The sequence below is a fragment of the Ovis canadensis genome, chromosome 8 (assembly GCF_042477335.2).
Source record: "Ovis canadensis isolate MfBH-ARS-UI-01 breed Bighorn chromosome 8, ARS-UI_OviCan_v2, whole genome shotgun sequence".
NCBI lineage: Eukaryota > Metazoa > Chordata > Mammalia > Artiodactyla > Bovidae > Ovis > Ovis canadensis.
Window position 1 is genome coordinate 63,524,799 of NC_091252.1, and position 12,033 is coordinate 63,536,831.

The window sequence follows — 12,033 nt, forward strand, 5'->3', positions numbered from 1 at the left end:
CCTTAAGAAAACAGAACTACCATTAAGATCCAGCTTTTCCACTTTTGGAAATATATCCAAAGGAAATGAAAGCATTATCTTGAAGAGGGTATCTACTCTCCTGTTCATTGCAGCATTATTCACAATAGTCAAGGTATGGAAACAATCTCACTGTCCATTCACTGATGAATGGATTAAGAAAATGTGGTAGATGATAGATATTCGAATATTATTCAGCCTTTAAGAAGAAGGAAATATTGTCATTTATTACAAGGGTGAAACTGGAAGGCACTATATGAAGTGAGATAAGCTAGTTAGAGAAAGACAATTAGGGCATGATATCACTTATATGTAGACTCTGAAAGAGAAGTTGAACTCAAAGAAACAGAGAATAGGAAAGTGGTTGCCAGAGGCTGAACTGTGGGGAAATCGGGAGAGGTTGGTAAAAAGAGTACAAACTTTCAGCTATAAGATGAATAAGGTCTGGGGACCTGATGTATAACATGGAAAGTATAGTTGATAATACTGTCTTGTACAGTTGGCAAGAGAGTAGAACCTAAATGTTCTTACCAATGAATAAACAATCAATGCATATACCTGAGGCGACAGAAATGTTAATTAAGTTGACAGAGAGAATCCTTTCACAATATGCACGATGTATCATTATTTTATTTATTGTATAAATATATGACAATTTTATTTGTCAATTATATCTCAATGAAACTGGAAGAAACCAGAAGGTCCACCTTGCAATGGAGCAGCAAGTAGAGGTGAGAGATCATGACGCCAAGACAGCTCAGAGAGGCAGAGGCCAGAGAATATGCAAGGAGTGAAAGCACTTCCTTGGCCACATTCATCTTCAGTTCTAATCACTCTTGTATTTCCTAAACATGTCCCATTCATCTGAGTTAGTAAAGGACCTGCCACTTTTATAGTACTGTGGACATTCATTCTGAAACAACCAAACATCTCTAGGATATTTACAGGGTAACCACAACAGGACCCGGAAATGGGCAGGAGTTTCTGCTCATGTCAACTCTGCTTAAGGAAACTGAGCTGCTTCATGCTTGCCAGTCAGCAGGCAGTTATGACTAGAGGTGAACCGTACCCTTTCATGGAATTATATTTTCTTGCTCTGTGCTAGATGATTAATTACTCCAATAACATGAAGCACAATTCATGCCTATAACAGAGTTGGTAACGATCACAAACTATTCTGGTTCTTTATCACGAAAAAACACAGACTGCTTTCCACAGTCCCAGAAACCCAACAGGGCTGAAGGGATGCTGTGAACCAAGTGTTACAAAAGGAAGGTTCTTCAAATTATAGTCCTAGATTCTATTTGTGTATACATTTTTGATGGTCTAAATGTTCACAGTTTTGGACAGCTAGAATCATTAAATTTTTTAAGTCTCAATTTGAAAGGGACATTGACTTATCTTCCACTAAGGGAATCTTGCAAGTTCTTCATCATTCATGTTATACATCCCAGATCAATGAGCCTATATGTGGAAGGGATTTAGGGGGTTTAGGGGGTAGAGGATAAAGGTATGTATAAGCATGTCCAAGGAAAGTAAACACTGGTGGGTTCACAGATTAAGGCAAACACACAATATGCTTACAGTAGGAAATTGCACAAGACTTACATTTGTGAGCCTTCAGTCCTTCAAAGGAAACTGGTCCAATCTCATAATACTCATATTCCCATGTATAATCAGAATTAGACGCAGATTGCTGGGATGTCCTGTTAGCAATTAACCTCTGGGCAGACATTTCTACCTGCACAAATGGAGAAAGGCAAGTGTAGAGTTTGTTAACTCACGCACACTCTCCTTGACCATCTTCAGAAGGTCAGCAGGCAAAAGCCTAAGGGAGGTCCTATCCATCAGGTCAGGGACATTTCTCCCTGGCTGCCCATACTTCATCCCAAGTGGTCATTATTTCCTTTTCTCTCTCCACGAGACTGGCATATATTTGCAACCAGACACCATATCTTCTTTTGAGGTTGTTCCCCCAGAACTTAACCCAGTGCCTAGCACATAACCAAGTTCCAATAATTGATGAAAGAAAGAAGGAGGGAGAGTGTACCAAAAGCCTCTGAACTCACAACTTTAGCCTGACCACATATCACCACCTATAAAGAGCCTACAGAGGATAAATAAAATCAGTAGCAGGAGATAAGTAGCTCAATAGATTTCTATCAAGCACCTTCCATAGAAAAATAGACATGCCACCTACATCTAATGAAATGGAGTGGAGCAGAGAAGGGGACATCAAAAGTCACATCACTGGGGAAGATCCTCAATGGAAGCCCCAATCTTGGCCACCACTAACTCCTGAGATCTGTCCTATTTTCTGGATATGCCAATGCCTCATCTGTTACAATTTTAGATTAAAAAAATGCTGACTTCTTTGTGAAATGAGGTTGCACTATACAGCATGGGCATCTAAGATGACAAGTCCACAGAGCCAGTATCCAGCACTGTGCACCTGTGATATGTGAGGCACCATATATTGTGGGCTAGAAGGAGATGTCAGGTCAAGATCCCAGATACCTCCCCTAACAATGGGGGAAGAATGTGTTTGCGTGCTCAGGCACTCAGTTCTGTCTGACTCTTTGTGACCCCATGGACTGTAGCCCACCAGGTTCCTCTGTCCATGGGATTTCCCAGGCAAGAATACTGGAGTGGGTAGCTACTCCCTTCTCCAGGGGATCATCCTGACCCAGGGATCAAACCCGTGTCTCCTGCACTGCAGGCAGATTCTTTACTACCTGGGAAGCCATGATGGGGGAAGAACACTAAGCAACAACTAACAGTGACATAAGGAAGAATTTCAATGAAGTACCAGCCAAACCAAGATTCGCTGAACAGTATAACCACTGAGCACCATCGCCCCACCCCAAGAGCTTTCTGAAGCTCCCCTTCTTCCACCCACCATAGCTCAGGACCACCCACTGCTGCCCCCGGGGCACCACCTCCAGAGAAGCTGAGGCAAAATCTCTACTACCCTTCTGCCCCAAAGCACGAGTCTCACCTTTCTTTCTTTTTAAAAAAAATTAATTTATTTATTTTAATTGAAGGCTAATTACTTTACAATATTGTGGTGGTTTTTGCCATAAATTGACATGAATCAGCCATGGGTGTACATGTGTCTCCCATCTCAACTCCCCCTCTGCCTCTCTCCCCATCCCATCCCTTTGGGTGGTCCCAGTGCACTTTGAGTGCCCTGTTTCATGCATCAAACTTGGACTAGTGATCTATTTCACATATGGTAATATACATGTTTCAATGCTATTCTCTCAAATCATCCCATCCACACCTTCTCCCACAGAGTCCAAAAGTCTGTTCTTTATATCTGTGTCTCTTTTGCTGTCTCACATAAAGGGTAATTGTTACCATCTTTCTAAATTCCACATATATGCATGAATATACTGTATTGGTGTTTTTCTTTTTGACTTACTTTGCTCTGTAAATAGGCTGCAGTTTCATCCACCTCATTAGAATGTATTCTTTTTAATGGCTGAGTAATATTCCATTGTGTATGTGTACCACAACTTTCTTATCCATTTGTCTGCCAATGGACATCTAGGTTGCTTCCATGTCCTGGCTACTATAAACAGTGCCGCGATGAACATTGGGGTATGTGTATCTCTTTCAATTCTGGTTTCCTCAGTGTATATGCCCAGCAGTGGGATTGCTGGGTCATATGGCAGTTCTATTTTCAGTTTTTTAAGGAATCTTCACACTGTTCTCCATAGTGGCTGTACTAGTTTGCATTCCCATCAACGATACAAGAGGTTTCCCTTTTCTCCACACCCTCTCCAGTACTTATTGTTTGTAGACTTTTGAATAGCAGCCATTCTGACCAATGTGAGACGATACCTCATTGTGGTTTTGATTTGCATTTCTCTGCTAACAAGTGATGTTGAGCATTTTTTCATGTGTTTGTTAGCCATCTATATGTCTTCTTTGGAGAAATGTCTATTTAGTTCTTTGGCCCAGTTTTTGATTGAGTTTATTTTTCTGCTTTTGAGCTGCATGAGCTGTTTGTATGTTTTTGAGATTAATTGTTTGTCAGTTGCTTCATTTGCTATTATTTTCTCCCACTCTGAAGGCTGTCTTTTCACCTTGCTTATAGTTTCCTTTGTTGTGTAAAAGCTTTTAAGTTTAATTAGGTCCCATTTGTTTATTTTTGCTTTTATTTTCATTATTCTAGGAGGTGGGTCATAGAGGATCCTGCTGTGATTTATGTCAGAGAGTGTTTTGTCTATATTTTCCTCTGGGAGTTTTATAATTTCTGGTCTTACATTTAGATCTTTAATCCATTTTGAGTTTATTTTTGTGTACGGTGTTAGAAAGTGTTCTAGTTTCATTCTTTTACAAGTGGTTGACCAGTTTTCCCAGCACCATTTGTTAAAGAGATTGTCCTTTCTCCACTGTACATTTTTGCCTCCTTTGTTAAAAATAAGGGGCCCATAGGTGTGTAGATTTATCTCTGGGCTTTCTATTTTGTTCCATTGATATATTTTTGTCTTTGTGCCAGTACCATACTGTCTTGATGACTGTAGCTTTGTAGTATAGTCTAAAGTCATCACCTTTCCCTATTTCTTTCTTCCCCATTCCCAATCCTGGACACCACAGAAACAGACTCCAAGCCCTCACATCCTGTTATTCAAAACAGGGTGTGCTCTGACCCAGAGATGTGTGACAGTATCAGAATTAGAGGGTGACTATGAGTGCCCAGCCAGACAAATCACTACTCCAAAGGTAGAAGTTCAGTTCAGTTCAGTTCAGTCACTCAGTCGTGTCTGACTCTTTCTGACCCCCCTGAACTGCAGCACACCAGGTCTCCCTGTCCATCACCAACTCCCGGAGTTTACCCAAACCCATATCCATTGAGTCGGTGATGCCATCCAACCATCTCATCCTCTTTTGTTCCCTTCTCCTCCTGTCCTCAATCTTTCCCAGAAACAGGGTCTTTTCAACTGAGTCAGCTCTTCACATCAGTGGCCAAAGTACTGGAGTTTCAGCCTCAGTATCAGTCCTTCCAAAGAAATCCCAGGACTGATCTCCTTTAGGACGGACTGGTTGGATCTCCTTGCAGTCCAAGGGACTCTCAAGAGTCTTCTCCAACATCACAGTTCATAAGCAACAATTCTTCTGTGCTCAGCTTTCTTTATAGTCCAACTCTCACATCCATACATGACCACTGGAAAACCCATAGCTTTGTCTAGAGGGACCTTTGTTGACAAATGAATGTCTCTGCTTTTTAATAAGCTGTCTAGGTTGGTCATAACTTTCCTTCCAAGGGGTAAGTGTCTTTTAATTTCATGGCTGCAATCACCATCTGCAGTGACTTTGGAGCCCCCCAAAATAAAGTCAGCTACTATTTCCAGTGTTTCCCCATCTGTTTGCCATGAAGTGATGGGACCAGATGCCATGATCTTCATTTTCTGAATGTTAAGCTTTAAGCCAACTTTCTCACTCTCCTCTTTCACTTTCATCAAGAGGCTCTTTAGTTCTTCTTCACTTTCTGCCATAAGGGTGGTGTCATCTGCATATCTGAGGTTACTGATATTTCTCCCGGCAATCTTGATTCCAGCTTGTGCTTCTTCCAGCCCAGCATTTCTCATGATGTACTCTGCATATAAGTTAAATAAGCAGGGTGACAATATACAGCTTTGACATACTCCTTTTCGTATTTGGAACCAGTCTGTTGTTTCATGTCCAGTTCTAACTGTTGCTTCCTGACCTGCATACAGATTTCTCAAGAGGCAGGTCAGGTGGTCTGGTATTCCCATCTCTTTCAGAATTTTCCACAGTTTATTGTGATTCACACACTCAAAAGCTTTGGTATAGTCAATAAAGAAGAAATAGATGTTTTTTGGGGAACTCTCTTGCTTTTTTGATGATCCAGCAGATGTTGGCAATTTGATCTCTGGTTCCTCTGCCTTTTCTAAAACCAGCTTGGACATCTGGAAGTTCATGGTTCACGTATTGTTGAAGCCTGGCTTCGAGAATTTTAAGCATCACTTTACTAGCATGTGAGATGAGTGCAATTGTGCAGTGGTTTGAGCATTCTTTGGCATTGCCTTTCTTTGGGACTGGAATGAAAACTGACCTTTTCCAGTCCTGTGGCCACTGTTAAGTTTTCCAAATTTGTTGGCATATTAAGTGCAGCACTTTCATAGCATCATCTTTCAGGATTTGAAACTGCTCGACGAGAATTCCATCACCTCCACTAGCTTTGTTCGTAGTGATGCTTCCTAAGGTAGAAGAGAAGGTACCAATTCTTCTTTGGGAAAGCTACACAAATTTTAAGAAAAACTGATAAATCCTTTGAGTAAGGATTAGGTTAGCTTTCTAATACTGGCACAGAAATAACATGAAACCATTACTACTGTACCTTTTCTGGCATTTCTATTATTTGAACAAGAGGTGATTTCCCATGACAATGAAATAAATTTCCTCAGGAAATGAAAATAAGCAATTCAAACCCAAAAAGGAACTCTCCTTAATTATGAGCACTCTCTCCAGAAGAAAGGAACTGTGTGTGAGAAAGAAGTGTAGCTCTTCAGTTGTGAGGTTCAGAGATAAATGGTAGATTAGGATGAACATAATTCCCATTTGAGAATGTTAAGAATTTCACACCACACAGGAAAAGGCACTGCATCTGAAGTCAGAAGATGGGAGTTTTCATTGTTGTTTTCCCTCCATTTACTATGTTGCCAAACAGGACACTTCAGCCAGCCACATCTTCCTCTTCTGCAAAACCAACAGTCCCGACTTCCTGTTGTTGGCAGGAAGTGGTTCTGCCTATGGTTACTGACACCATCAGTATACACCTGGCCCGCTTCTTGAGCTTCCTGTTTTTTCTGCTTCTACTATTACCAACCCACTGCAATCCATTCTCCACACATTAGCCAATGATTTTTAAAAAAGACAAACTGCCCTTGTCACTCCTTTGCTTAATATTCTTAAATGGCTCTGTATTGCTCTAAGGACAAAGCCTAAAATTCTTAAGATATTCTACAAGGTCATGACTCAAGCCCTGCCATCTCCCCTTTTCTTGCCTCATACCATATGTCAAGCTGCATTTGGATTTCTTGCAGTTCTTCAAATATTTCATGCTCCTTACAACCTGCACACATACTGTTCCCTCTGACAGGAGTATTCCTCCTACCACTTCATCCTAACCCACATCTCCTTTCCTGCATACTCTCAGCATGTATACTGGATAAAGCAAATCCAGTTTACCACCTCTTTTTGTATAATCTGCAAGTGAATAATGTTTTAATATTTTTAAGTTTTATTTTTATTTCTTTTTTCTCAGTTTTTCATTCATCTTATTTTTTAAAATTATTTTTTGGCCACATCATGTGGCATGTGGGACCTAAGCTTCCTGACCAGGGATTGAATCCATACCCCCTGCACTGGAAGTGTGGAGTCTTAACCACTGGACCACCAGGGAATTCCCAAGAATGTTTTAATATTTTTAACCATTGGGAAGGAACAAAAGAATGGTATTATTCATGCTCTGAGAGAATTTTAAGAAATTCAAGTATCAGAGCCCATAAATACAATTTTATTGGAACATAGCTACCCTCATTTTTGTTTTTGTTTTGTCTTCTCTAGCAGTACAACAGCTGAGTAGTTCTGAGAGAGATAGCAGAGTCCCCAAAGTCTAAAATATTTATTTTCTAATATCTTATAGAAAAAGTTTGCCAACTCCCTCCTCGAGAGTTGTGGCAAAAAAAATTATCTGAGCTTCAGTTTTCCCAACAGGGGAGTAAAAGTGATAACAGTACTAACATCATGAAGTTGTTCTAAAGATGAAATGTGATGTTGCATGAAATGTGCAGAGCCAGGATGCAGGGAAAAGCTAGTCTGAGAAAGAAATGCCTAGGTTTATTCTTTGCACAACAACCTCCCTGTCAGCCAATTCCTATCAACTTCACCATATGGTTAGTTGATCTATGTGGTTTAGACGAATCAAATTATAATAATAAAAAATACATAAAAAGGCATTCATTTTGATGGTTTAAAATCACGAGAAGTATGGGATTCATGATGTTTCATCCAATCAAAAATATGGTAATAATCTCTGTCTTTTTGAGGCAAATAAGATGAAGTCTGGTTTGATCATATCATTTTTATGGGAAATTAGCATTACAGCCAATGTAACAAGCAGAGGAAGGCACCTGGCTTCAGCTGGTATAAAAATAGAAAATAGAAAAACAGAAAAAAGTACATAAAATGATGAAGAAAACAAATATGAGCAAGTGTTTTCCATGCTCTGAGCATCACTGCCCATGGTGTTCTTCTCCACATTTGTGGACAGTGGTCCCCCATCCGTGGTTGCCCAGGCCCACAGGACCAGCGGCTCTTCCTGCTACTCTATCAGCTCAGAAAGAAGCATTAGTACCACCTGCACAGGACCAGCCAGGAACCAGCAAGTAAAATATCTGTAAAAGAGTCTGGTTTCAAGAAGCATCAACCACTTACCCACCACAGAGAGGTGTTTTTTAAACTTCTTTTTTCTCTCCCTTATATTATTCCTATTCAGCTAAATGAACTAGTTGGGGATGGATGGAGACCAAAGGGTGATGCAAGTCATAGATGACAGGATCCTGAGAGTGGAAAGGTGGTCCTTTAAGACAGGATGCCTGACAAATGCCTGGAGATAGGAGGTTCTCTGGGGAAGCAGAATAGGATGCAAGCCACACCATCCCCATCCCAGAGCAGCCATCTTTCTGGAGACCTTCTGATGAAAAGTGCATCCTGTGTTTTCACTGGCTATTTCCTCTCGGTTCTTGAATCGCCAGGACAGCTTTGGAGGACAGAACCTCTGGCTTCTGCTTCTACCTCACACCCTTGAAAAAGTCCCCGAGGCAGTGCTTTTCATGCAACTGTCAAATTAGCCAGCCTGGGCCATCACACGCACAGCACAGACAACAAACAGAAGGCAGGACGTTGCACAATGTCTGCTGCTGAAGCCCAGGGTTGCCTTTCTGAGCTTTGCAGACACAGAAGCTGGCGCTGCTTCACCATCTGGAAGCAGGCCCCAGAGTGTATTGTCACCACAGTGAGGAATGTCTGGGCTTTAACACACACTGAGGGAGAGATGGGGCACTGAGGCTTGTTCACAGGGGTGCTGGACCCAGACAGCTGCTCTCTTCAGAGCACAGCAAACAGGAAACACAGAGCTCAGTGTGCAGCTGCCCTCTGCCCTGCAGCTGCTCCTACACACTCCCTCCTGAGAGGCTCTTAATTTCAGATTTCTTCATAATATTAGAATCAGTAAAATAAACTTCTTCCAGAGGAAACATATCCCAAACAAGCCTATTGGTTCTGTACAGAGAGACTAATTGCTCTTTTGAGTAGCTAAACACATCCTTGCCAACAACAATAATGAAAAATTATAACCTCACCTCAAAGCCCCACCTGAAAAATAAACTTACCTTTTCCAGGTGTGCACTGGGTACTTTAGGCCAGTTTATAGGAGTGGGAGAGGGAAATTAGCAGCCCCTAGGTACCTCTCAGAACTATCTAAACATTGCCCCTTCTCCCATCCACATGCCCAACACTTTCATGTCTTCTTCCAATTATCCGATCTTTCTTCTCCAACCCAGGTTCCCATACCACTCCTGGATATCCTCTTGCCTTCTTAAATCAAGTCAAATAATTCTCTCCACCTCCCTGAACTTGGGAAGACGTATATAAACATGGGGGCTTCCCCGGTGGCTCAGGCAATAAAGAATCTTCCTGCAATACAGGAGACCCAGCTTCAACCCCTGGGTCAGGAAGGTACCCTGGAGAAGGGAATGGCTACCCACTCCAGTATTCTTCCCGGGAAAATCCCATGGAGAGAGAAGTCAGGTGGGTTATAGTCCAATGGGTTGCAAAGAGTCAGGCATGACTAAGAGACTAGCACTTTCACTTTCACGTATGAACATGGATGCTCTCATGGAGTGAATTAAAAACTCTTCATCAACATCTGTGGTGGCTCATGATGGGTGCATGTGATAAGGGAGCTGTTTCCTTGGAACTGGACCTTTATTTCCATGTTAAGGGGTAGACATGAGCAGTTGAGTTTTCCAAGTGACCACCAATTCAGACACAAGACTAGCACATAAAGGAGGGATCCAAAAGATGCCTATAAACCCTAAAAAACGAGCATCCACCTGTGTGTGCATGCACACACGCGCACGCACACACACACACACACACACACACCTGATAGCACAGCCAGGAAGATATACCAAGCAGTTGTGGGCCAGTGCCACAGGCCTGACGATCCAAGGTGGTCAGCTTGCTTGGAGGCAGACCTAATGACCCATTTGCGTTTGAGATAAAAATTCCCAACTGTAGGCATTCTTTCCACTCTTCAATTCCCAAATTCCAAAAGTCGGTGTGCCACCCAGGATGGCAGCCTCCATTCTGACCTGGGCCACGACGATCTCATTAGTCACTTATTCTTATCTTGTTCTTCCTTCTATTTATAGGAACAGCTATCCCTTCACAACAGAGAAGTCTCCTTCTTGACCCATCACCCTTTCTCTCTCCAGCTGAGACATCCAAAAAATCAAAGGTCAAATCTGGCCAGGCCCTATTTCGGTCCCTGAGGAGCCCAAGGTCAGAAATTCAGAATCACAGCTTTAGAAGCTTCATTCCCTCACTGCACAGAGATACGACCAGGCACCCAAACTAGAACTGATGATCCACCCAGCTTCATGCAGCCATGTGGGATGAACGACACAGAAATCTAATGAGAGTCTTCAGGGTTATGAGCTGGGCTCATGGTTAGGCCAGAACCAGCTGGATAGTCCTAAAGCATTTCCAAAAGGCACTACATCTCAGCAAGGAATGACACTTGACTCTATAAAATCAGAACCTCTGTGGTCCGCTCCCAGAATGTTGCTTAACAGATGCTGACACGGTCTTCTTGCCCAGTGCATCACTCCTTTTTACAGATTCCATGTGAACATGAACCACCGTGTTCTATCTGCACTTGTCACTTTAATTCTTATGTTTGCAGATTCCTTTTCGGTGAATCCATTTTAAGTCAGCAGCTTCTTACACAGAGTGTGGCTTTTTAGTTCCTTCAATTAAGCAGGCCATGCTTCCTGGACTTCAGTCCTTCTCCTAACTATTATATTGACTTGAACACACATCTTACTTGTAAAGTCAAAGACTCTAGTTACTCAGTTCAGACTGGAAATATTACACACACACATGGTTCTTCCTCCCTTTTCAGATGGACACAATTCCCAAATTTTTCTACACTATCAAGGTTTATACCTTGCTAGACATTTCCTAGAAAATACTCAGTTACTCACAAAAAATGTGGTGATAGGACTTCCCTGGTGGTACAATGGATAAGAATCTGCCTGCCAAGGCAGGGGACATGGGTTCGATCCTTAGGCCAGGAAGATCAACATGCTGCAGGCAACTAAGCCACAGCTACTGAGCCTAAAGCCACAACTACTGAAGCTCATGAGCCTACCCGTGCTCCAAAACAAGAGAAGCCACTGCAATGAGAAGCCTTGGCCCCACAATGAAGAGTAGCCCCCATTTGCCACAACTAAAGAAAGCCTGCATGGCAACGAAGACCCAGCACAGCCAATAAATAAATCAACAAAAACACAGTGACTGATGGCTGACAGAGAAATTGTGGATGCATCCTCTTCTGTCTCTTCCTCATTCTCTACTGCACAACAGTACTTTATTTTGAGGAGCAAAACTTGGAACAGAAAGTGCTTACAAGCCTGAAGATTTCCTGTCTGAAAATCATAATCAACTCCAATAGAAGAACAATCTGCAAAACCAGAAAGGAAACTTATATTTTGTGCAACTAGATATTCATTCAACACCTGAAATGCAGAAAGGCTGAATTAACAAGTAGGCATCCTTCCTCCACCAGCTGATCTCTCAAAGAGGATATTGGGTGGGTCCTACACTCACCTTCTCCAGTTATGTTCTGGGCACTTGCATAGCCATACATAGGCTTAAAAGTACTTAATAAAGTTGGCCCTTCCTGGCTCTGTTTTA

The 12,033-nt window shown here is 42.0% G+C and overlaps 1 protein-coding gene across 9 annotated transcripts in view; it reads right to left on the minus strand.

The window, feature by feature from the left end:
* Positions 1 to 12,033, minus strand: part of MRAP2 (melanocortin 2 receptor accessory protein 2) — an 82,422-nt gene that overhangs the window by 24,767 nt on the left and 45,622 nt on the right. For 6 of the 9 annotated variants that reach the window (XM_069598342.1, XM_069598339.1, XM_069598340.1 and 3 more), the window contains exon 2: positions 1,627 to 1,759. The exons of 2 other annotated variants lie outside the window; for them this stretch is intronic. In XM_069598342.1, the coding sequence (XP_069454443.1) occupies positions 1,627 to 1,753 (127 nt within the window). In that variant the 5' untranslated portion in view covers positions 1,754 to 1,759. The remainder of the gene's footprint in view (positions 1 to 1,626; positions 1,760 to 12,033) is intronic. One more of the 9 variants, XM_069598343.1, reaches the window with a different exon arrangement.